At 39.2% G+C, this 27,131-nt stretch overlaps 1 protein-coding gene across 1 annotated transcript; it reads right to left on the bottom strand.

Moving 5' to 3' along the window:
- Positions 1–137: 137 nt before the first annotated feature.
- On the bottom strand, positions 138–13,195 carry LOC131438866 (endoplasmic reticulum metallopeptidase 1-like). The gene is made up of 5 exons (XM_058609217.1): positions 13,112–13,195; positions 12,296–13,052; positions 2,494–3,153; positions 1,933–2,436; positions 138–1,873 (listed from the first exon to the last, which is right to left on the bottom strand). The coding sequence occupies exons 1-5, from the start codon at positions 13,147–13,149 to the stop codon at positions 1,202–1,204; spliced, it is 2,631 nt and encodes an 876-aa protein (XP_058465200.1). The 5' UTR covers positions 13,150–13,195; the 3' UTR covers positions 138–1,201.
- Between the last annotated feature and the right edge of the window lie 13,936 nt (positions 13,196–27,131).

Below are 27,131 nucleotides of genomic sequence, written 5' to 3' on the forward strand. Positions count from 1 at the left end.
TTCCTTATTCCAGAATATTCAAGCGAATTATAAAATGAATTATTACAAATAAAATGACTTTATAACCAAACATTTTTCAGGTTATTATATATTTATTTCCACTCGTATGTTCAAACTTAGGTTCATATCAAACTAATCCCGGCTATCCTGATTTCCGGTTTCCGATTCCGGAAGCACCGAAAATAGTGTTCAAATGCTCCAAAATGAAACTATTCAACAGTCTATTTTTTCAGAGATGATTTGACCGATTTTCACGAACTTAGAATTTTCACGAACTGTAGAAGGTCTTATGGTCCCATATAAAATTCCTGAATTTTATCTGGATCCGACCTCCGATTCCGGAACTACTGGATTAAGCGTTAAAAAATTTATACCGCCACCTAAAACTACGAAGTGAAAAAGGAAAACATTCTTTTTAATTAGGTTCGGAACTGTTCCAATTTGTAGGTCATATTTATAGTAGGCCATACAAACCAATTTCTGCTATTCCGGTTCTCGGAATTCGGAAGTATTGGAAGTAGTGGTAAAAAAAAGGAAGGATGCGAAAAGGATCTGTCTCACTTTTCTTCAAGATGGCCAAATCGATTTTCTTAAACATAAAGTCTTACGGTTTCATACGGAATCCCTGAATTTGTTGTGGATATTAGTTCTGGTTCCTGAACCCTAAGGTGTTTTGATTTATAGATTTTGCTAGATTCCGTTCGAAGAAACTTTCCTATTTCCATGCAATAAAGAGTTGTTTTTAGAATTTCCCAGCAATATTTATGATGTTGTGAGAAAGGCATCATTACACCACTAGGTGAATTAAAAAAAAAGGTTTTACGAAGTTGGTTTCGTTAATGGAGATTTTTGTGTAATTCAGCAATACCCTTCACGTTCTGGATGTAAAGTTCCGGAATGCCGACCTTTTTGGCAACATCACGCTCTATTTCAGAATCAATGTCCTCTGTAAAGTAACGAAAATAAATTGGCATGGGTTTCCTAAAAAATAATTGTAGGGTAATTTTTTTTTAAACTTGTATTAACTGAAAAGACTTTGTTAGGATAGCTAGACTCATTCGAACCAGCAGGAAATTCTTAATATAATTTGCCTAGTAACTTTGAATCGGTTTCGACTACGACAAAGCTAGTCTCGAAATTTGGCTTTTCTCTGAACACATTGTAGTCAACTATGGTCGAACACTCTAAGAATCCCGCTACCTTAAAACAGTCGACTCTCCAGATAGCTTGGATACGCCACGACATGGGCAAAATCTGGGAAGTTCTCGATGAACTGTTTGAACTCGGCCGTACGGAACTCTTCGTGGTGCATGTACTGCGCTGCGATGTTCAGATGGAAGCTCGGTTCGTCGGTCGGTTTCTCTCCGTCGTGTTCGATAAGCACCCAAAATGTGTACGGCGAATCGTCAATCCCGTGAACGTAGTTGATGTAATGCACGTCCTGCCCGTTCCAGCGATATCCACTGTGCGGTATTTCTTCGCTGAAACTCCAGGCCAACAGTTTATTCGGTGGAATCGGGGACACGTAAAAGCTCATGTGGTCCGTTCCTTGCACCGAGAAGTCATACCGAGTGACGTTCGGCGAGAAACGTTCCTCACTGACGAATTGGAAGGCCACTGGTGTCGGTAAGTACGGACGTCCGGCTGGCAACCACCAGGCCACGTTCCTCAAGGCATGGAAAGTATTCTGGTAGAACGGGATCCCGCAGTACAACTCACGATCGCACTCGTCACCCAACAGTGTGGCTCGCTGCATCTCCGGAACGACATCCTTTATATAGCCAGGGCTGTGGACATCCTGCGGATGTATGTAGAAGTGACTATCCGAGCGTCGTAACTGGCTTTTGAAGTTGTAGAAATTCCTCTCGAGGTGCTAGAAGACAACCGAATTTTTACATTGTTGATTTCAACTGTAATCAATGCAAAACTTACAAAAACATAGTACCGTTGAGGTGATGTTTCCGCTCTGAACGGGAATCCTACCGACGTTACCATGACGATGATAGAGATCACCCAGAAGAGCACTACCACACCGAAGTATATGAACGGTTTTCTCATCATGGCAATCAACGGAGTTAGAAAAGTACTTATCAGTAGTATAACTATCACACTGAACAATCCAATCAAAATTTCCGGGTTAGTCTCGGCACTTCCACGATTCTGCATCGGTATGAAGGTACTGAATAGGGTTAGAGAAAACGACGAATAGTAGGCGATGGGAAAAATCTGTCCAATCAGATGAATGTAGATCCAGTGGAAGTTCTTGAATCGAATAATCATATTGACCATTGTGGAGACGTTGAAAAATATCACAACAATAACAAAGACGTAAGCCGATCGAATTGCCATGGCAGTCATCACGATCAGTATAATAGTGTAGATCAATTGTTGACTGAAGAGGAACAGCAGCACGCGTGTATGAAGCAAAATGTCATCCTGAAAATCAATGGAATTGAATTCAAGTTATTAACTAAAACAGCATAGGTTACTTACGATCTTATAGAACCGGATGAGTAAAACAGGCCCCAAAATGGTGCATATGAGGAAGGGACACATGTACAGTCCGAAAGCTAACCACGTTTCGGTGAACCAGAACATGGAACCACCAGCCGCGTGGATGATGACCGCCATTAGTAAGGTGAAACCGATTCCCACAGCTATCGATAGCACTTGTACGCCCAAATTTACGCCGAACTGGCACACCATTCGTCCAAAGCTGACGCTCGAATTGTTCGACATAATCCACAGTGATCCGCCGAGTAAACCCAATGTCAACGCTGCCATCAGCGAGTTTATCAGTATTCCAGCCCAGTCCGGATAGTAGACCAGGAACCAGTTCAAGAAATCAAAGAACACCGCTTTACTGCCTTCGAAATTGTCAATGTTGGATAGTTCCGGAGCATTTGCTAGGCCCCGGACCAGCGACAGGACGTTATCCCCGGTATGCTGCAGTGTTTCCAGTGGTATCGTGTCCAACGCATCGAATCCCGTGTGGTACAGATAGCCCCAGGTGCTGTGGGCAAAATCCATCCCGGGTTTTCCACCCATTTTGCTGTAAACGTAGAAGTCCGTCTCCGATGGTACCAGATCGGCCTGGAACAGCTCTTCGGCGACGGCCGTGCAGAACGGATGCGGCACGTAGTCTCTGTAATACTGAGACGAGCGTTTATAATGGCAACGAACTACTCGTATAATTTAAAATATGTTTTTGTTTTCTCACTTAGAAAAGCTAGACAATGACCGGCAGTAACTTTACACGAACTTGTTCATCAATTTGTTTTATAAACTTCCAAATATATTTCCTTGGCAAGTCTAAGTTCGATAATCCGAGGATGTTCGAAGAAATGAAAATATTGAAAATTGCATAAAAGTTCCTGATCTGGAAGGCAATTTGCAGAAATGGCGAAAGTAATGAAATAAGCTCTTACTCTATTTTAGCCTGTCCTACCATCTTGTCACTAAGCTCGATACGTATTAGAAGCAATTTTCTACCATCAAGAATCAGAACTAATTGGCTCACGTGCAGAACGTTTTCTGCTAGTTATTTGGAGATTTGTGTGGTTTCTCATCATTTTCCTGATGGGAAGGGAAGGATAGAAAAAAACATGGAAGGGAATTATGAAGTGGGAGAGGTCTTTTAGTATTTTCAGTATTTTCAGTCTTTTCAGTCTTTTCAGTCTTTTCAGTCTTTTCAGTCTTTTCAGTCTTTTCAGTCTTTTCAGTCTTTTCAGTCTTTTCAGTCTTTTCAGTCTTTTCAGTCTTTTCAGTCTTTTCTGTCTTTTCAGTCTTTTCAGTCTTTTCAGTCTTTTTAGTCTTTTCAGTCTTTTCAGTCTTTTCAGTCTTTTTAGTCTTTTCAGTCTTTTCAGTCTTTTCAGTCTTTTCAGTCTTTTCAGTCTTTTCAGTCTTTTCAGTCTTTTCAGTCTTTTCAGTCTTTTCAGTCTTTTCAGTCTTTTCAGTCTTTTCAGTCTTTTCAGTCTTTTCTGTCTTTTCAGTCTTTTCAGTCTTTTCAGTCTTTTCAGTCTTTTCAGTCTTTTCAGTCTTTTCAGTCTTTTCAGTCTTTTCAGTCTTTTCAGTCTTTTCAGTCTTTTCAGTCTTTTCAGTCTTTTCAGTCTTTTCAGTCTTTTCAGTCTTTTCAGTCTTTTCAGTCTTTTCAGTCTTTTCAGTCTTTTCAGTCTTTTCAGTCTTTTCAGTCTTTTCAGTCTTTTCAGTCTTTTCAGTCTTTTCAGTCTTTTCAGTCTTTTCAGTCTTTTCAGTCTTTTCAGTCTTTTCAGTCTTTTCAGTCTTTTCAGTCTTTTCAGTCTTTTCAGTCTTTTCAGTCTTTTCAGTCTTTTCAGTCTTTTCAGTCTTTTCAGTCTTTTCAGTCTTTTCAGTCTTTTCAGTCTTTTCAGTCTTTTCAGTCTTTTCAGTCTTTTCAGTCTTTTCAGTCTTTTCAGTCTTTTCAGTCTTTTCAGTCTTTTCAGTCTTTTCAGTCTTTTCAGTCTTTTCAGTCTTTTCAGTCTTTTCAGTCTTTTCAGTCTTTTCAGTCTTTTCAGTCTTTTCAGTCTTTTCAGTCTTTTCAGTCTTTTCAGTCTTTTCAGTCTTTTCAGTCTTTTCAGTCTTTTCAGTCTTTTCAGTCTTTTCAGTCTTTTCAGTCTTTTCAGTCTTTTCAGTCTTTTCAGTCTTTTCAGTCTTTTCAGTCTTTTCAGTCTTTTCAGTCTTTTCAGTCTTTTCAGTATTTTCAGTCTTTTCAGTATTTTCAGTCTTTTCAGTCTTTTCAGTCTTCTCAGTCTTCTCAGTCTTCTCAGTCTTCTCAGTCTTCTCAGTCTTCTCAGTCTTCTCAGTCTTTTCAGTCTTTTCGGTCTGAAAATCGGTTCAACCGTCTCTGAATATTCGAAGTTAGTTTCATGTTGAAGCTCCTATCTCTGGTACATCCGTAGACAGAAACCGATTATCCGTATTGCCAAGGTACGCTTGTTTGGACAATAGGTTTTGTAAACTGCAAGAAATCACTTATTAGTTTTATGAAATTCGCTTTTTTTAAAAGTTCAGTTATTGAAAGATTTGGGTATTTTTCCCATTTACACCCTGTAGTTGTGAAGCCACACATTTGATCTAAATAAAATTCAGAATTTTTTTGACGTGAATACGTCTTCCTTTACTATGGGGTACCTTTTCAAAATTCACTTTGTACAACAATGGGCAGAACTTAATTGTGATAATTTCTTGTTGCGTTTTTCGTAGCAACTATTTTTTTCTTCATACTATCGGAAAAAATGTTTGGTTTGAACGACCATTAAAGTGAAATTCAGTGCCAGAATGAGACGCGCAAAATTTCGAACACATGAATTGAACGAATCAACGCACAAAGCGCATTGTGCAAAACCGACACATAGAAATAAGGAAGAATATTTTCAATAATTGATTGCAGTTGGCTTCAACACGCTCTGTTTGCTAGTAAAACAGGCACTGTCTATGAATGCTTATTATACATTGGCATTAAATTACCTTATTCTTCACTATACGGGTCCGAGAACACCTATATCTCAGCAATTTGTTGATGGATTTATTTAATTACCAACGGATTCAAAAACATTTAGCTTAAACACGTATTGCAAAGCCGTTTTAGTAGTTCAACAGAACATTACCGAAAAGTTCACCCTTATTCTGAATAACGACGTATCGTTTTTTCGATCGTATTTCATTCGTATTCCTAATAACGCTAGCAAAATCAAAGGTAGCTAGGATTCGACCGAACCATATTCGATCGAAAAACCAATACGTCGTTATTCAGAATAAGGGCGATTGATTAGCATCGCCCTATGTTTTCATAAGCCAATCACGGCATGGCATAATGATGTCATCCTTTTAATTCCTATAACACGACCGACGGTTTTGAACGTGGCTATACATCTCGCATTTCATTCCGTAGCAGTTCTGCTTTGGTCGTTATAGGGAAGTTTCGCGTTAACTGTTCGATTTGCAGTATGCGGATATACCAAACACGTCAACACTGTATATGTTATTTGGTTTTAATTGCCGCATAATGTCTACTATATCGATTTTTGATTGGTTCTTTTCGGCAAGCATTAACTGAGAAAGACGAAAGATAAGAAATGAAAAGACGGATAGGTATTCTAGATTGAATGAGTTATAAATTTAGAACGGAGAAGATCGCCTAGGCAGGCTCATATAAGCATGATCTGAAGAAAGAATGAATTCTTTTTTATTTCCTACTTGAGGGGGTCGAACACTAAATTCGAGTCCTCAAGTATGATCGTGTAACAAGTGTAGTTCTTCACTACATTATGCTACTGACACCAGCAAAATAGAATTCAAATCTTTCCGCCTAGATCCGATCACGCGATTATTATTCTCTTAATACTATGTTCTGTCAACACTGTTCTCGTTTGCTGCACACCGTATTTGGGCGAGTGTTCACCACACTGTAGTTCACTATTAATGTTGGTTCACCGGTGAACGATGGGGCTACAGGTGATGCTCAAAATTACCACATATTGAAACGCTTGTAATCAGGTGTTTTGTAGATGGATTTATACTATCGAACAATCAATAGGTTCGAAAACATTATACTGAAAAATCTATTGCCGGTGTCACTACACTGTGTAAGCCAAGTTAAGTGACTGTGACCCTCATTATTGCTATCACTTCACGATGGAAATCAAGTTTTGGTTGGTTTTATTTTATTTCGGTTCTAGAACCGAAAATCGGGAACTCGTTGAGTCGAAGTGAGTTGTGTCAAATAAATCAACTTACAAGACCTCTAAACTAGAAGAATTTACAGATCATCATCAAGATATTATCTTTATACAATCGTCACGTGTAGAAGCCCGCTTCTAACATCAAACTTTTCTTCTTATCTACCAGTGCACAGTGGTCCGGATCCACAATTTAGGGAGACAAAAACATTTGTGGCTTAGCCTTATACTTTAGAGCTATGATGTCTTCGGAACAAATGATCAGTGAAAGATAAGCCATATTTTGAAGCATATGGCATTAGGGTGGTTCTAATTATTAGGGTGATCCAAAAATTATTTTCCGTATGTGTTGAGATAGAGGACTGCATCCTTCGGCAAAATTGTAGGAAAACTTATATCAAGCAACTTTGCCGAAAACACTATTGTAGCATCTCTAACGGTTTTAGTGTTACAGCTATTTTAATAGATCAACTTAGAGTGTTCCCAAAAAATCAGATTTTTTGCTCTAGCTTTCCTAATATTCACTTCTCGATTTTGGTGTCTTTGAATATCTTTTAGAGTTTGTTGAAACCAATTTTTTCATGACTAGCGCATTCAGGTAGCGTTTTCTGAACCGAAGTTATGAGCAAAACTAGTTCAAAAACAGATCATTTTTAAACTGCTATATCTAACATTGGAGCAAACGAAAAAAAAATCGGTTTGTTTCATTTGATAGAAAATACTTTCGAGCATGTTTATAGAAAAAATGGCGGAGGAGATATTTTTTTAAATTTTTTAAATTGTGTTCAAACATTGGGCTTTTTAATTGAAAAATGCTAATTTTTGAATACATTCTCTAGATTCACTAAACGATTGAAGTTCTGCGGATGGAACTGCCTATACTTGCGAATTGATTTATTTCGACTCTCTTGCGCTTCCTTACTGTACAATATTTGCTATCTGTTTGGTTCCCTTGCGATTGATTGTTGAGCAAGAAGGCTGGATAATCTGGAACAACAATTATCCTTCATCTGTTTCCCTTTGCTGCCCAGAATAATAATCTTTCAAAAGGAAAACACGGAACTAACTAAGCCGGAAGTGGACAAAGTAAATGCAGAAATTGCAGAGCTTTCTCCCACAGTACTGGGGAAAGTATTTGTATCAACGAAGCTAGTGTTCTGCCTGAACGATACGAAAGTGTTAAACGACATAACAGGCATACACTCCCAAGCTTGGTACATATGCAAGCGCTCAGGAAAACCTCTGAATTTTTCAAGAACTGAAACAAATGAGAATAATCCAAACAAATATCAATTTGGAATTTCGCTTCTGCACGCAATGATTCGATCTATGGAACTTTGGCTAAAAGTGAGTTATTGTTGGCACATTGAGAAACCGACATGGCGCGTGTCCCGACAAAATCAGCATGTCAAGGAGCAAGAGACAAACATACTAACGGCATTAAAAGAGCAGCTAGGGTTACGTATTAGCAAAGACATCATATTAACAAGATATCCAGCTCGCACATTTCTAGAATAAATCATTGGAAACATCCTTTTTTTCGAGCATGGTGCCCTCAGGTGAGTCCGCATCGAATCTCGTACATTGAAGTAGGAAAGATAAACGTCAAAATCTTGCGCGCCAAAATAGCAGCACTGCGCACCCACACAATTGACATGATATGTTGAATGTGATGCCGTGTGATGGCGTTCCTATACTGAAGATTGATTTCGCTCCAAGCTGACAGGGTCTAGCATTGGTGAACCATTACCTGGAGGCGGTTACTCGAATGATGGTATCTGGGCCCGTAGATTTTTCAAAGAATATAACACAGTAGCGCAAATCATCGAGTTAAATGGAAATATACTTGAACGGTTTTTTATAATCTTAACGTTGATAAACAGCAATGTGAAGATTTCGGTACTTGCTTTCCAGGAGAATTCGTTTTGTGGAGCTGTATGGATGGTATGCTCTGTCGCCAATCGTGCATAAACTTCTGGTGCATGGGACTGCAATTATAAAACATGCTTTGCTTCCTATTGGTATGTACAGTAAGGAAGTGCAAGAGAGTCGAAATAAATCAATTCACAAGTATAGGCAGTTCCATCCGCAGAACTTCAATCGTTTAGTGAATCTAGAGAATGTATTCAAACGATTTCTTTTAACGTCTGGTCCTGTAATAGCATTATCGAATAGAGTAACAACCAACTTGAGTGTACACCATCTTCCCGATTATGCAGCTGAATTAACATTTTTAATTTTAACACGCTAGAAGACAGCAATACCTTATTTTAATATGTATAGCTAATAAATGTCTTAGATGAAAGAGAATTTTTCAATGAAAAAACCCAATGTTTGAACACAATTTAAAAAATTTAAAAAAATATCTCCTCCGCCATTTTTTCTATAAACATGCTCGAAAGTATTTTCTATCAAATGAAATAAACCGATTTTTTTTTCGTTTGCTCCAATGTTAGATATAGCAGTTTAAAAATGATCTGTTTTTGAACTAGTTTTGCTCATAACTTCGGTTCAGAAAACGCTACCTGAATGCGCTAGTCATGAAAAAATTGGTTTCAACAAACTCTAAAAGATATTCAAAGACACCAAAATCGAGAAGTGAATATTAGGAAAGCTAGAGCAAAAAATCTGATTTTTTGGGAACACTCTAAGTTGATCTATTAAAATAGCTGTAACACTAAAACCGTTAGAGATGCTACAATAGTGTTTTCGGCAAAGTTGCTTGATATAAGTTTTCCTACAATTTTGCCGAAGGATGCAGTCCTCTATCTCAACACATACGGAAAATAATTTTTGGATCACCCTAATAATTAGAACCACCCTAATGCCATATGCTTCAAAATATGGCTTATCTTTCACTGATCATTTGTTCCGAAGACATCATAGCTCTAAAGTATAAGGCTAAGCCACAAATGTTTTTGTCCCCCTAAATTGTGGATCCGGACCACTGTGCAGTGATTCCGTATCCGCAAAAAATTCAATGCCATTCTATGTGATCATACAGACTTTAATTAGGATTTTTAGAATTGATCATGTCGCCTGGGAAAATTACGTACACGTTTTTATTTCGTTTTGCATTGTAATTCCAAAACCTGAAGTCGAACTCGGACCAAATTCATTGGTTTTTCATGGGATTTTCACACCTTTCTTTGGAATAAAAGTTTGTAAAAATCTGTTCAACCGTCTCCTTGAAAATCAAGTTCACATTTTAACAAGTACTTCCGGAATCAGTCTTAGTTCTTGTAGTCGCATACAAAATTCCTAAATACTACTTGGATCCGTCTACCGGTTCCGGAATTATGAGGTAAAAAGTGAAAAAAACTTGTGAAAATAAGTGCACCAACTTTTCTCAAAAATGCCTGAACTGATTTCCACAAACTCAAAGCCCTTATGGTCCCATACAAAATTCCTTCATTTTGTTTGGATCTGACTTCCGGCTTCGGGGTTACGGGGTAAAATATAAATGTGTACTGATTTTTCTCAAAGATTGTGTGATCGATTTTTACAAACTTAAATTCCAGTGTATGGTCTTATAGTCCTTCACAAAACTTCTGAATTTTATATGGATCCGACTTTCGGTTCGGAATTATAAGGTGATTAGTGCAAAAATTCCAATTTCAAATTACTTACTCGCTTTGCGCTTTGAAAAACAAAACTTAAGTTTTTGCAATTAAATTTATCACAACTAAGTATTTTTAGAAATTTGAAATTTTTTTGCCGAGTTTTTGCAATGGAATTTATTACAACTAGGTATTTTTAGAATTTTGAAATTTTGCTTTCCCAAGCCATAATTGGTTTTTGAAATGTTGAGTGTTTGAAGCAAAATTTCACAAACAATCTGAAATTTTAGTCCGAATAATCGAAATTTGAAAAATATTCAAGTGAATTTCGTAAACTTTTCATCATTTTCTATTTTGCTTGCTCGTTGCTGTTTCGTATGGTGGTGGTGTGAGAAATGCACAGTGGGTTCGGTGTCGTTACGTCGTGAGCAAATATTTCATATAAAAAAATGAAACGAATTTATGCATTTGGTTTTGTGTTGAAATAACAACGAGTTCAATGCAATAAAATGAGTATTATAAGAAATCGTTTATTTCCTGCGGAACCGACGTTTATAATGCTAGTAATGTCCAACTCAGACATTACTTCAGATTGTATCAAAACAAAATATTAACCTAGACAGGCTACTGAATGAAATGAATGCAATCCAAGTATTATTGTTCATTTAAAACGTTGAAAGATTTAAAATTCTTATATCCGTTAATGGAAAATATATTCATTTGGTACATTTCCGTTGTCTAGTGCCCAGTAATTTCTTAATGAAATGAAATTCAACCGCTCTCTCTCTCTCATGCGGTGAATTACTATTTGGTACTTTTAAAGATACTGAAAATACTTGAGTATTTTCTTGTTTTCAATCGTTCTTTAGAAGGAAAATCTATACTTGCTACTAAACTCAGGCATACATAGGATATATTCAAATTGTGTAATATTCACAAATTCGTTACCGATCAATCAGAGTCGCTTTTACAAGCCAAAAAATGTGTGGTTAGCCCACTGCGCTCAATCACTGAAAATATTCTTGGTTTCTATGTGTCGGTTTTGCCAGTTCTGTTTTTCGTGCGTATTTTTGGGACTACATTTCACCTTAAAGGTCGAAACAAAAAACGTGAAAAAATTCTAGATCGGATTCGAAACTATTTCAATCGGTAGTCGTAAATGGCCAACTAAACCACTCCCGGTTATTCTTCCAAGAATCGAAGAAAATTATTTTGAAGAAAACCACAGTATTATATATGATAGTATAACCGATATGAGAAAGGCATCATTACACCACTAGGTGAATTAAGACAAGTTTTTTAAAAATTTGTATTGATTACCTAAAACTTCTTCTTATACTTAATTTGTGTAAAAAATGTTGATTTTGAGTTAGAATTATTCAAAAATAATGTCGCCTAAAATACATACGCCCGTTTCAAAAATTAGTTTTGAGTGAAAAATGCTTTAAACCAATGAAAAATACTTTATTTGCAATACCAATTCCACGCGAAAAGTTTCATGCAAATCGAAGGAGGTCGTGCTAGAATTTTTCCATTTCTGAACGATTTTAGCGTAAAATTGCTCAACTGTCACGTTGAAAAACATGCTCCTTTCCTGTAATACTGGTTTTGGAAGTAAAATCCGGATTAAATTCATTGGTGTGCTACGGGATTATTAAACCTTCCAGATTTCCACCATTTAATTTGCACATTTTAAGCAGTATTACCGGAACCGGATGTCGATTCTAATAAATTTCAACAGAATAATTCATATGAGTCTGTTTTGCGTTCTAGACGAACTCAGACAAAATTGTTTTACTGACTAAAAGCACCAATGAAACGTGCTTCATTTTAACTCGATTATCTCTTCCTTTTAGTAGTAGTTTTTTTAATAGAATCAAAGAACTAGCTTTGCCAATACATGAAACATACTCTAATCTGATAAGACTTCCAAGTTCAATTAATCACTCGGTCACTCAATCATTCTCAATCAACCACCGGTCGGTGAAAGTTGCGCCACCTACACGTGCGCGAAACAAAAAAAAACCGTATCCAACTTACCTCCATCAAAAAAGAAAACTTCGGTCCGGCCTGGAACATAATTTCACGGCCACCATTGGCTGCCACATCCATATTGATAAAGGCCCGCACCTTCTCCCACCAGCGGTGGTACGCCATGAAGGCATGGGCGCCCTGCAGCGTATTTTCCTCCAACCCGTTGAACACAAACACGACTCCGTGCTGATACGGAGTTGTGTCCAGCGAAAGTTGCCTTAGTGTCTCCAACATTACCACGGTCATCGTTCCGTCGTCACCGGCACCCGGACTTTGCGGGACACTGTCAAAGTGCGAACTCAGCATCAGATAGTTGTCCGGTTCGGGGGCTCCTTCCGGAGTTACTTTCACTACCACATTCTGAATTCCCTGGTACACACTGGTTTGTGGATATACCGTATAGTTCATGAGCATGTTGCCGTCCTGTTTCTGAACTTCCAGTTCAAACTTGTGTGCCGAACTTGATTTGGTTATAATGTTCTCGATGGTCGAACGCAGGAAGTTAACGGTAAATATCTCGTTGTTAGGACTTCCACCCACTCGGGGACCATTGCTGGTAAGTACGGCAAGATTATTTTTGGCAACTTGCGCAATAAACCGGCCAGGATTGGACTGCTCATCTGCTACGGTTAGTCCAGTTGGAAGTGAACTCCAGTTCAAATACACTAAGAAGTAAATTCCGACGACAGCCGCAGTGATGATGAACGACCAGACAATCGAAATGGTTAAACCGTAATTTTCGTCGGTTTCGGCTGCTCGATCGCTGCAAAGAATGAAATTGTTCAGATTTTGATTTAAATTCGATTTCTACGCTGGACTTACGCCTTAATCCGCAACCTATCCCGATAGGATCTAAACATTTTGCTTTGCAAGCCCCGGTGTTTCTGATAGCTGCCTTCGCTGGAAGTTACACCACGACTGTTGATTGACGATTTGGTGATTAAACCGTAGGAAGTTCGTTATCAATACAAAGTTTTTTTTCCCCCAACCGTTTTGGCCTATCCGTGCACTTAGCATATTTATACAGCACATTGATCATCGAATGGCTAATAAGGAGGAAATATCTTATCGCGTACCAGTGGTGGTCACCAATCAAGCAGTTTAGCAGTTCTTGGCCGACTCGAGGAAAGGTGATAAATTTTTTTTTTGATTAGAGAAACCATCCAATGTCAGCCGGTATCTGACTGCTGAATAACCACTGAGTAAAAGTGAGCAAGTCAGTAAGCCGAATTTTGTATCGTTGGATACATCAGGTTACATTTCGGTGCAAGTTGATCTTTCCGTCTGCTCAACGGTTTATGTTGAACTGCTAAGTTGCACCAGCAGCCCATTACGAACTGCTAACTTATTGATGCGTTGAAGACGAAATTAAAGAAAGCAAAAATATTACCACTGTGCACTTGCATTAATTTCGCGTAATTATTCTGTCTAGTTCTAAGAGATTTCTGAATTATTTCGGAAACACACAAATTGCTACAATTGTGTTTATATCATAAGAAAATTTTCATGCATCGAACATTACTAAAAAACAAGGTGTAAGATTTTTACACGGCCTAACGCGGTTTCTGAGGAGAATTCATGGTTTGTGCTATCAAGCCTTTGTATTCCTAGCGTTCTAATTTGTGTACTCCCGGGGGACCTCTTCGACCACGTAGTTCGCGAAAACCTAAGACAAGACCTGACAACTGGGGGGGCTGCTTTTGTTAAAAAATGGACCAGTTTCTGATTGGCTGATTTTGATGTTGCTACCCGCACATTGTGAAAAGAAGAAACTTTTGCAGGGTACGCAAGCAATGATGCCAAGTATAAAGAACATCAGAAAACAAGTTTAATAAAATGTATAATTTCAACTCACGAATGAACATGAAAATGTATTCGATTTTGCGTTCAACATGAGATATTTCGTGTTTTGTCATCAAAGCTCAATTAATTGTTTTTAAGCATTAATATATAATAATAAAATGTATTCACCAACACATTTTTCATTTTTATTTCAAATGTGAAGAGTAAACGCAACAAAATGAAGTTTGCGCTCGTTTTAAAATTCAAGATGGCGGCTTCCGGTTTATTGATATTGTTTAAAACTCCTAAGAATATGGGTATTTTCTGAACAGAAAACGATGTTTGAGGGGGTTCTGAAATCCAAGATGGCGAATTCCGGTTTCTTGATATTCCTTTAAAACCCATACAATATGAGTATTTTCGGAAAGAATTAGATTTCAAAACGATCACAAACATCTTTCTTTTTTGGTACCAACACACCAAATCTGTTCTGAATATATTCATATTGTGAGTATTTTCAAAGAATATCAATAGACCGGAAGTGATCATCTTGGATTCAGAACTATCACGAACATCGCCACCCATACTGTGAGGGCTTTCAAGGAATTTCAAGAAACCGGAATTGAATTTCAGAACCACCTCAAACATCATTTTTCAACATCTGCTTATCAATTCCGTTCCGAAAATACCCATATTGTAAGGGTTTTCAAGGAATATCAAAAGACCGGAAATCGCCATCTTAAATTTCAGAACCACCTCAAACATCATTTTCCGGAGCCTACTCTTTAAATATAAATATAAATGAACCGAAAATCGCTTTCGATGTATGCCAAACCCTCTTTTTACGAAGTAGGTTCGTAAAAAAAGTTCACGTTATTTGGGATTTAGTTCGTAAAAAGAGTTACGTAAAAAGAGGTTACGTATCACATTCGTACCGCATCTCTCGGATCGATCGGACGTTATTTCGTGCTCTTAAGCAGTGCCGTGTGTGTTTTTCCTTGCTAAAGGTTTTTTTCTCACACATTCGATAGTTTACCAGACTGGTATAATAGTGATCAGACGGTGCCTATCATCAAAAACTGCCGTTATTCTATTGTGTATCCAAGAGGGTTAGCTCTTTGTTGCGGTGCTAGTGATTGTTCCCGTGCGAAGGTTCCGCACACTAGCAGCAGAGACAATCATCTTGCTGACCTTGAACTGGATTAGTGGTGTCTAGCTAAGTATAATCCTAGTGTTTTCTTTTTATCATTCTACCCGTTTATCTCAACATATCTCAATAAAGCGTGTGTTTACTTTACTATGAACGAGGGCGGAGGGCGTCCTCCCTCAAATGATAATCTCTCCATAAAAATGGATGGCATAGAACTCCTGGATAATTTATCTTCCCCTGATAACCCCTCTCGCACACGCGTGTGGCCAACCGGTTCTGCGGGGCCCTATGTGGTATACTTCCGGTCCAAAAAAGAACAATCACTCAATTTGATGCAAATATCAAGTGAGCTGGCTAAGTACTACTCGGACGTTATCCAGATAGCAAAAGTTCGAGCGAAAAAGTTGAAAGTTGTCGTGAAAACCCTCGAGCAGGCAAATCAGATCGTTCGCCATGAGGCCTTTACGAGGAATTACCGCGTTTACATACCAGCTCGGGAAGTGGAGATTGACGGCGTGGTTAGTGAGGCGAGTTTGACCTGCGAATACCTTCTGAAGAGTGGGGTTGGCTGTTTCAGAGATCCTGCTCTTCAGAATGTTAAAATACTGGACTGCAAGCAATTGAGTTCAGTAAAAATTGCAGAAGATAAGACAAAAACTTATTCTTCATCAGACTCATTTCGGGTAACTTTCGCTGGATCTGCTCTTCCCAATTACGTCCTTCTGGGCAAGGTTCGCTTACCTGTACGCTTATTTGTCCCGCGGGTAATGAATTGTACCAATTGCAAGCAGCTGAGTCACACAGCCACCTACTGCGGCAATAAGCAAAGGTGCATTAAATGTGGAGGGGAACATGCAGACGAATCATGTGGCAAAAAAGCTTCAAAGTGTCTTTACTGTGGGGAAAACCCACATGAATTGAATTCATGTCCCGCGTACAAACTGCGCGGAGAAAAATTGAAGCAATCTCTTAAAGAACGTTCCAAACGAACTTTCGCAGAGATGCTGAAGAACACCATGCCACCTGTCGAATCGATGAATCTCTTTGATTGTTTGCCTACCGACGAGAATGATTCCGATGACCCTCAAGAGGGATCATCCTTTACTATGCCTAGCGGTTCTAGGAAAAGAAGAACGATCTCATCTCCTAAACTGCCTTGTAAAGGCCCAAGGATATCCATTGCGGGGACCAAAAAAATTACAAATACTCGAAGTGCTTCCCAAAAACCGAAGCAAAAGGCTCCTGGTCTAGCGAACTTAGCATCAGACCAAGAGTTTCCTGCACTTCCCGGTACACCAAAAACCCCGAGTACCCCTAAAATACAAACTGAGAATCAATCAAGTGCTGGAATACTGAAATTCTCTAACATTGTGGACTGGGTTCTTAGAACCTTCAACGTCACTGATCCTCTCAAGAGTCTGTTGATGACATTTATGCCAACAATTAAAGCATTTTTGAAGCAGTTGACTGCAAAATGGCCCCTCCTTTCAGAGATTGTATCCTTTGATGGCTAAATCATCCACCGAGGTCACGGATCTAATCACTGTTTTACAGTGGAATTGCAGAAGTATTATCCCAAAAATAGATTCATTTAAATTTCTAGTAAACAATCTGAAATGTGACGCATTTGCATTGTGCGAAACTTGGCTAACTTCTGAAATACCCTTAAACTTTCACGATTTTAACATTATTCGTCTGGATCGAGATAATCCCTATGGAGGAGTACTTTTGGGGATCAAAAAGTGCTATTCTTTCTATCGCATTAACCTCCCCTCGATACCAGGTATTGAAGTTGTCGCATGTCAGGTCAGAATTAAAGGCAAAGACCTTTGCATTGCTTCCATCTACATTCCTCCAAGGGCCTCGATTGGGCATCGGCGGCTAAGCGATATCATTGAGCTTCTTCCCGCACCAACGTTAGTTTTAGGTGACTTCAACTCACATGGTACGGGTTGGGGTTGTCTTCATGATGACAATAGATCAACCGTGATCTATGATCTTTGCGATAACTTCAATATGGCAATTCTTAATACGGGAGAAATGACACGGATTCCTGCACCACCAGCAAGACCAAGTGCGCTGGATTTATCCCTTTGCTCGACATCACTACGGCTGGATTGCAAGTGGAAGGTGATCCCTGATCCCCACGGTAGCGATCATCTACCTATCGTAATTTCAATCACCTGCGGATTACGACCATCGGAGACAATCAATGTTTCGTATGACCTCACACGAAATATTGATTGGAAAGAATACGCTAATTCGATGTCTGAGAAACTCAAAACAACACAAGAACTTCCTCCGGAGGAAGAGTACACGTTTTTGGCTGGCTTGATTCTCGACTCCGCGATTCAAGCTCAGACGAAACGTGTACCCGGCGCGAAAACTAACATCCGTTCTCCCAATCCGTGGTGGGACAAAGAGTGCTCATCATTGAACGCGGAAAGATCTTTAGCATTCAAAAAGTTCAGAAAATATGGAACACCTGATAATTATCGCAATTACGCGGCGCTAGTAAAGCAAATGAAGAACTTAGTTAAAGCAAAAAAACTAGGTTACTGGCGACGGTTTGTTGACGGATTAACAAAAGAAACATCGATGAGCACTCTTTGGAACACAGCCCGACGAATGCGCAACAAAAACACCATGAACGAAAGCGAGGAATATTCTAACCGCTGGATATTCGATTTCGCTAAAAAAGTATGTCCTGACTCTGTTCCGGAACAGACGATCATGCGCGTCGCCTCATCAAACAGAAACGAAACACCTTTTTCGATGGTAGAGTTCTCACTTGCGCTCTTGTCGTGTAACAATAAAGCTCCGGGGTTAGACAAAATTAAATTCAACTTGTTGAAAAATTTGCCTGACTCTGCTAAAAGACGCTTATTGAATTTATTCAACAGGCTTCTTGAGGATAATATTGTCCCACATGACTGGAGACAAGTAAGAGTTATCGCCATTCAAAAACCAGGAAAACCAGCCTCCGATCACAATTCGTATCGGCCGATTGCCATGCTTTCTTGTATCCGGAAATTGTTCGAAAAAATGATTCTGTTTCGTCTAGACAATTGGGTCGAGACTAATGGCTTACTTTCAGATACACAATTTGGTTTCCGCAGGGGCAAAGGAACGAACGATTGTCTTGCGTTGCTCTCAACAGAAATTCAAATGACATTTGCTCGTAAAGAACAAATGGCATCAGTTTTCTTAGACATCAAGGGGGCTTTTGACTCAGTTTCAATAAACATCCTATCTGAGAAGTTGCATCAGCATGGTCTTTCACCAATTTTGAATAACTTTTTGTATAATCTATTGTCCGAGAAATACATGTATTTCGCGCATGGTGATTTGTCGACAATACGATTCAGTTACATGGGTCTTCCTCAGGGCTCATGCTTAAGCCCCCTTTTATACAATTTTTACGTAAACGACATCGATAAATGTATCAACACATCTTGCACGCTGAGACAACTTGCCGACGACAGCGTTGTGTCCATTATAGGACCCAAAGCAGCCGATCTCCAAGGACCATTACAAGATACCCTCGATAACTTGTCAACATGGGCTCTTCAGATGGGTATCGAGTTCTCTACGGAGAAAACTGAGCTGGTTGTATTTACAAGGAAGCGAGAACCAGCACAACTACAGCTTCAACTAGGGGGTGAAAACATAGCTCAGGTCTTCACATTTAAATATCTCGGGGTCTGGTTCGACTCCAAAGGCACCTGGGGATGTCATGTTAGGTATCTGAAACAGAAATGCCAGCAGAGAATCAACTTTCTTCGTACAATAACCGGAACTTGGTGGGGTGCCCACCCAGGAGACCTGATTAGGCTGTACCAAACAACGATATTGTCCGTAATGGAATATGGGTGTTTCTGCTTTCGCTCCGCCGCGAATACGCATTTCATTAAGCTGGAAAGAATACAGTATCGTTGCTTGCGTATTTCCTTAGGTTGCATGCAGTCGACTCATACGATGAGTCTCGAAGTGCTTGCGGGCGTCTTACCGTTGAAAAATCGATTTTGGGATCTCTCATATCGATTGCTAATCCGATGCGATATTTTGAATCCGATGGTGATTGAAAACTTCGAAAGGCTTGTCGAGCTCAATTCTCAGACCCGTTTTATGTCCTTGTATTTTGATTACATGGCTCAGAATATTAACCCTTCTTCGTTTGTTCCCAACCGTGCTCATTTCTTGGATACTTCTGATTCTACTGTGTTTTTCGACACTTCCATGAGAGAAGAGATTCGTGGAATTCCGGATCACGTACGCCCTCAAGTGGTCCCTAATATTTTTTATAATAAATTTAGAACAGTCAACTGTGAAAAGATGTTTTACACTGACGGATCAAACATCAACAGGTCCACAGGCTTCGGCATCTTCAATCAAAACATCACCGCTTCTTACAAACTCAGTGATCCGGCTTCAGTTTACGTCGCAGAATTAGCTGCTATTCAGTACACCCTCGAGATCATTGAAACCTTGTCCAAAGACCATTACTTCATTGTGACGGACAGTCTAAGCTCAATAGAAGCTCTCCGGGCAATGAAGCCAGGAAAGTATCCCCCATATTTCCTGGGGAAAATACGGGAACATTTGAGAACTTTATCTGGTCGGTCTTATTTAATATCCTTAGTCTGGGTCCCATCACATTGTTCCATTCCAGGCAATGAAGAGGCAGACGCGTTGGCTAAGGTGGGCGCATTAGAAGGTGAAATTTATGAAAGACCAATTTGCTTCAACGAATTTTTCAGTGTATCTCGTCAAAGGACGCTCGAAAGTTGGCAAACTTCATGGAGTAATGGGGAACTGGGACGATGGTTACACTCCATTATCCCAAAGGTATCGACGAAACCTTGGTTCAGAGGGATGAATGTGGGTCGGGATTTCATTCGTGTGATGTCCCGGCTCATGTCTAATCACCACATCTTGAATGCACACCTCCGGCGTATCGGCCTCGTGGAGAGCGGTCTCTGCACTTGCGGTAAGGGTTATCACAACATTGAACATGTTGTCTGGGTATGTACCGAGTATTGTGGCGCCAGATCACAGCTAATTGACTCCCTTCGGGCCCGAGGTATATCACCCATGGTCCCAGTACGAGACGTGTTGGCCCATCGAGACCTTCCCTATATGCTGCTATTACAAGGTGAGATGAAAAAACTGCAACAAAGTAAAACGCCATAATTTTTTCATTTTTTTTTTAAATTTTATTGAATGAAAGCAAAAAATGTCGGAAATAACATCAAATTTGAGAATCGGTTTAGATTTGTTCGAATTGGCCACCTTTGGCACGAACTATGGCCTTCAAACGGCCAATGAAACCATCACACGCTGCCCGAAAGTGGCTCTGCGGTATTTTGTCCCATTCTCGGCGAAGCGCTTGCTTGAGATGATCGACACTTTGGTATTTTTTAGTGCCAACCTTGCTTTCCAAAATACCCCAGGCACAATAGTCCAACGGATTGGCATCCGGAGATTTTGGTGGCCATTGTGCGGTGGAAATGAAGCGAGGAACCTCATTTCTTAACCATTCTTGGGTGGCGCGTGCTGAGTGCGATGGTGCTGAGTCCTGTTGGAATGTCCAAGGTCTGCGGCCGAAATGTTTGCGTGCCCAGGGCTTCAGAACTCCCTCCAAAATATTTTCGCGATAGATTTGCGCATTTATTTTGACCCCACGGTCGATGAATACGAGCGGCGAGCGACCATCGGCTGTTATGGCGGCCCACACCATCACCATGGCCGGCTTTTGAGTTCTGGTGGCCAACCGAAGTTGCAAATTTTCAGCTGACCTCTCTGGCAAGTAAACACGATCATTTTGTTTGTTTACAAACTGCTGGATAACGAATGGTTTCTCATCGGAGAAAACCAAATTCGGCAGTTCACCACTTTCGGCCAAGCGAAGCAACTCTTTAGCTTTTTCGAGTCTAACTTTTTTTTGCGCATCAGTAAGATCTTGCACTTTTTGGAACTTCAATGGCTTTAGTCCAAGCTCATTTTTCAATATTTGCCGAATGGCATATTGCGATATGTTCAGCTCACGAGCCATTTTTCGGCCACTGCGACGCGGATTTCGTTCAATTCGCTTCTTCACTTTTCGAACCATTTCTGCCGATGTTGCTGTTTTTTTTCGTCCACTTCCTTGACGTCGGGCTACGCTACCAGTATCACGGTAACGAGCGATGGTACGAGACACAAAAGATTTATTCACTTTTAAATGCTGGAGGGCTCTAACGATAGCCACTTGTGGTTTTCCAGCCAAATGCAAAGCAATCACACTATCACACTTGAATTCCATCACAAATAACTTTTTTTCTGAAAAATTCCCACCAAAATGCTTTCGTGCGCTTGTAAATAATATAATGAGCTGTCACTAGAATAAATCTGACAGCTGTGGGACGAGCGGTTTAGAAATGACAGCAGTCTGAAGTTGGTTGCAGTTTTTTCATCTCACCTTGTATATCAGTTCATAAAGAACATTAACTTACAAGTCTGATCTGCTGAAGGGTTCCACAACATCCTCCTTCAACCTCGTACCTAACATCCGCTCGAACCTCCCCAACTGTCGTCTGTCCACCATCTTCATCGAAAAACTAACAAGATCTTTCTGCTGTCACTAATTTTTTGCTCCCCCGTCCCCGTCTCTTCACCATCTCGATGTCAACTAATTAGATCTTATCGCTGACCTAAGTAGTTTCGCTCCCTTACCACCTTTTTCAACAACATAAACTTCTCTCTGTTTCTTTCCTTCTCTTCCACAAAATTCACCACCACGGAGAGCCGCTCAAGTCGATGATTATGCGGGCCATCAGCCGCCTCCCCGTAGTCGGGGGTGTTTTCCGCGGACCCACACGAACGAAAAGATGCGACCAACAGTGATACGTACCAACGTCATGCCAGTTTACTCCAGCGTACAAGATCCAGCCAGCCACTGCCGACCACCCGTTGAAGACTAGATCTCCCAAAGCTCATATGATGTGAAAATAAAAAAAAATCTAGTTTAAGTAGTTTAAACATATGCCCTCGGCATCTTATAGCTTAACGCAATGTGCCTTATAATACGTTATTAAATAAAAAAAAAAAAAGAGGTTACGTATAAAAAGTGTTCGTAAACGAAGGTTTGGGTGTACCACTTTCGAATAAAAAAATTTTTGTTCAATGATATTTTTTGCACCTCACAGTTTTGAAGAAAATATGATTTTGAGTACATTTAGGGGTTTTGTTGGTTTGTGCAAAAAGCACATATTTTGCTTCTATTTCATCGCGTTTCGCCTTCGGCTCATTAGTTCTTTAAGCAGCTCAAATTGAACTGCCATCTCGCGCCTAGCAGCTCAATTGAAATTTCTAAGCAGACACAAAGTTTGCTCTATTTATGCAACCCAATTATTTCTGACGTCTCACTGGCCGTCGCAGAATGTAAACCTGTGCAATATTATTCAATAATGCAAACTTTGTGTCTGCTTAGCGGTATAAATTGAACAGCTAGGCGCGAGATGGCAGTTTAATTTCAATTACTTTAAGCACTAGTGAGCTGGAGGCAAAACGCGAATAGATAAGATTCTGAGTGTTTTTACTTTTCGCGTAATTTCTGCACAAAAAAGGCGGGTGGGTAATGTCAGAGACATAACTGGATGTCGTGAATACGAAAACACTGACACGCTCCCATCGCTTTTCCGAATATCAGTTAGTTGATTAATTGTATGAATTGTGCAAACTTTCCCCTTTTTCACTAATAGAGTTAGAAGCGATGCACCTACATTAAAGTACAGATTAGTTACATTAAACAGCTACTATTCTACAACTATATATTCCAAACTTGAAACAATTCCTTTCTAATTTGCCAATATAGGAGGCTAGGTACGACAAATTTGTAGTTTATTTTTATTGAAGCTATGAAGTACGCAGATATCTGATTCTTCTCGAAATTTCAGTACGAGGCAATTGCAATGGCCTGGTCTGAAATGTATGCAAGAGTAATTTTTATAATAATAATAGTAATAATAATAATAATAATAATAATAACAATAATAATAATAATAATAATTAATCTTATTATTATTATTATTATTATTATTATTATTATTATTATTATTATTATTATTATAATTATTATTATTATTATTATTATTATTATTATTATTATTATTATTATTATTATTATTATTATTATTATTATAAAGATTAATCTGTATATATGGCAACCCTGTTTCGCATGGCATATTTTCACACGACCCCATACTAGTATGAGGATGTATTCAACATCATCACTTCCACTTTCGCATTGCCGTTCGTATTTAAATGTGTTAGTGACGGTGCAAATTATTTTAAGTTCCATCTTGATGAATCTTTTGGTAGGAAATATTGAGATCTGAGATGGTTCTCGTGTGTGTCTTGTTTCGGCAACAGTTGCTCGGAAAATGGTAGGAAAGCGACAAAATTCAACTAGTTCTTTATGATTACCTTAGCACTGAAAAGCGCTTTGAATGGGCCTTACTGGACTTTTTGGCTGCCTTTCTACCGGTTTTCGGTGTCATCGTGCTGACGGTGTCTGGTGCGTTCAGAGTAACTGCTTTAACTTAAATGACGCTATTTTTCACATCACATTTCATTTTATACCTACTACTGGCAGCGGTGTATGGACAGCCCCTTTGCCAAAATTCCTTTTCTTGTTCGCAGAACGGGAAACAGTGAGACGACAGGTCCTCGATGTTGCTCTCGTGTGTCTTGTTTCGGGAACAGTTGCTCAGCAAATGGTAGGAAAAATGAAGCACTCAACTTTTATATGGATGCTCTTGTACAGAAGCAGACATCTCGCGTTCTGATTGGCTGGTGCTGTCATGCGTCAAATCAAACAGGTTTTTCAATAGTGTACTATTGAAAAACTTCAATGTTGTTGCAATAAACATTCAAGTTGAAAATTTTCGATTCTATTGGTAGTTAGATTATATAAATCCTTTCACAGATCACTGAGCTATGAGCTTTCAAAATACGAGAAAGGTAAACGCGCCTTATGAATTATCCTCTTTGACACTCGTTTATACCAAACATTTAAGAAAAGTTTCATTTTGAACTATTTCAGATTATGTCACACAACTGAAAATTTTATCATAAAATTGTGATCATATTTCCGATGGCATGTAGCAAAATTTATGTTGATTCGTTAGATACAACAATAGATATTCACGATCAAAAACTTATCACTCTCTCAGAGGGTAAATTTTGAAAAGGCGCCCAATAGTAAAGTAAGTCGTATTCACGACAAAAATATTTTTCGAGATATACCGTTTTTACAGCAAAAACAGGTACTGAAATCAATCGATTTTGATAATTTAAAGTCAATTTGCAAAAAATTACCATTTTTGGTTTGGATGAAACTTTGTTACAAAATAGGTGATTACTCTCCCTACCTACAGTCTTTTTTTTTCTCAATCAATTCCAATACGATAATAAGAATATTGCATGATTCGTTGAAATGGTCATTTCGGTGAAATGATACTTTCGGTGAATCAAAACAACTCTGACCCGTTTAATCGATCTACGATTTCCGTCTCGGTACAACGGATAAAGAAGCAGTAGTTAATACTAAAACTATGAAGCAAGTTAACACTCAGACAAATACACACGCATAAAAAACAAACATTCGTAAGCCCAAGTACTAATGCCATGTAAAAATACTTATCAGCTGGAACAAAAAAAGATCAACCCACTTCTAGACAGATTAATCGAATATTCCTCAAACGAGTTTATCAAACTAACAAAGTAGGTACCTGCGCTTGTGGCATAATTGAATTAGCACCGAAAAGCAGGCTGGGTTTGGGCAACGGAAATTTGGACACCTTAGTAGGTATGCGTTAGAGAGGACAAACAAAAAAAACGATCCCTAAGCTTTTGCTTCGTCGGTGAATGGTAGAAAGAAAGTTCCCAGCAAAGAACTTGGTAATTAAAACTTTTAATAATTCACGAAATCAGCGCGCTGCTTCAAGGACAGCACAGTTTTGCTCTCGACAAATGGGAAGAAAACAATTCCGCCAGCCCGGGGAGTAATTCGGAAAAGTTGCCCTTCGTCATGGTTTGCTGCGAAAACTTAATTGTGGTGGTGTCTGCGAATGGGATGAGCTGTGACACAAAATAATTTTGATGCTTGAAGGTGTCGGTAATTGGAAAAGTTGCCCTTGAATTTGATTGTTTTAAAATGTTTAGTTTTCAGGTGAAATTTTTTCCTTGTTCAGTAAATGTTTTGCTGAAAATTTAAATCACGTTCATCAATAGTCTATTCTTTCAAATTTTCACTTGAATATTGTTGATTCTTTAGATATTGTAGCGTTTGTTCCTAACAAGTGATAATAATAATAAAAAAACTCCAAACTGTTTCCGTGAAGTGCTTAACTATAAACCGTTGAACAAAAAACAATTTTAAGTGCACGGTTCCCCCTCTGCTAGATTAATCACTTTTGCTCGACAGCTAGCAATTGCGATTATAAAGATGATGACAGCCGTGATGAGCGCATTTTTCATCCCATCCGCCGGTACTTGGCCGAAATTTTCCGCGAATCGAGAAAAAAAAACATCCCCGAGTGGATCTCATCAAGCTGAAGCTCCATCAGGATTCATTAAAAGTTAAACGGCTGAGGCTGAGGCTGTGGCTAAGACGCGCCTTCGGTTCTCTCAAATTCTGCAGTGCATTGGATTCTCTTCTCCCGTTCGGGAATCTCATCCGTGCAGTGTCTCGTTTTTAGGGCACCGTAGATGACGTCCTGTTCGGGGCTGCTGACTGTGCACGACCTCATTTCCATGTGGATTCTTGGCCACAGCGCAACTGTCCCCCACCGTCCATCCGTAATAACGCACACACCACCTTCCCCCTCAAGTCCCGGGATAGTAAGCGATCCCACATTCATCAAATTTGCCGAATGTAGGTTAGGCACTATGCTCATTCAAGCCCTGCTCGTCCCGTAGGTTGATTCAGTTGTTTAGCCTCTCCGTTCAGCATAACGTTCATACCACCATTTGTACGACTGAAGCTGCAACACCCTAACCATTCGTCACGTCACGTCCACCGTTCTTTTTAGGTGTTTGCATATATTAAAAAATGCTCTTCCAGGACGTGGTTTGGAAATGCCCGCAGTCCCTGCCAGGTCAAGGTGCACCAACTTGGCTTGTCTGTACACAAATTGATTTGACAAGTACACGAATTTATTGATTTTTAAGATTCGCATTGAATGGCAAATTTACCTTCCGACTTGTTACAACCCAACAGTGAAAATCTGTCTAACCTTCTCCGAAAGTACGCCGTTGGCATAACAATGAGCAAAACATGCGACCTACATTTTTTATATTACAAGCGCACCGGTTGATGGAAGATCGAAGTAAGCCGTCGATTCGAAAAAAATCGAGGTAAAAAGTTTATCGTGAATTTTTGATTTGCACTGAAGAAAAATATCATCTAAAAGTTAATGGAGAGATCATATGAGCGAAACAAAATAAAGCTGATTTAGATTTATTTTTCAATTTATCAATCATTGTAGCTAGCCATTGATTCAGTGGAACTAACCGATAATAACCGACTTGACACAGAACTTAGCTGGAATTTCCTTCCGACGATATATAATTTAATCAGAAACATTTCCCTCAAACTTTGCTTGAATGACACCAAGTGTGATCGTCGGATTTTATTTATTTTACAAATTATTCCGCTCGTTGGTCTATCGTTTACTGTTCTTATCAATCTGTTCCAAGCAACCCAAAGTTACACCGTATCTGAAGTAATCCCCTTTCAAGTTCACAAAAACGCCAATTTAATTTTCGTGTAAGCTTTTTTGTTGCTTGTTGCGTCAAGCTTTTGGTAACAATCATCCGGTTCCGGAATTACAATGTTATTACTATACAATATTAAATTCACCGCTT

This window comes from Malaya genurostris, chromosome 3 (assembly GCF_030247185.1).
Source record: "Malaya genurostris strain Urasoe2022 chromosome 3, Malgen_1.1, whole genome shotgun sequence".
Classification (NCBI taxonomy): domain Eukaryota; kingdom Metazoa; phylum Arthropoda; class Insecta; order Diptera; family Culicidae; genus Malaya; species Malaya genurostris.

Excerpts from the sequence above, each read along its gene's own strand:
- LOC131438866 (XM_058609217.1), bottom strand. The coding sequence starts at position 13,149 with ATGTTTAGATCCTATCGGGATAGGTTGCGGATTAAGGC. Across the intron at positions 3,154-12,295 it reads AGTTTTCTTTTTTGATGGAG|TATTACAGAGACTACGTGCC; the intron begins GTAAGTTGGATA and ends CGCTCGTCTCAG. Across the intron at positions 1,874-1,932 it reads CTCAACGGTACTATGTTTTT|CACCTCGAGAGGAATTTCTA; the intron begins GTAAGTTTTGCA and ends GTTGTCTTCTAG.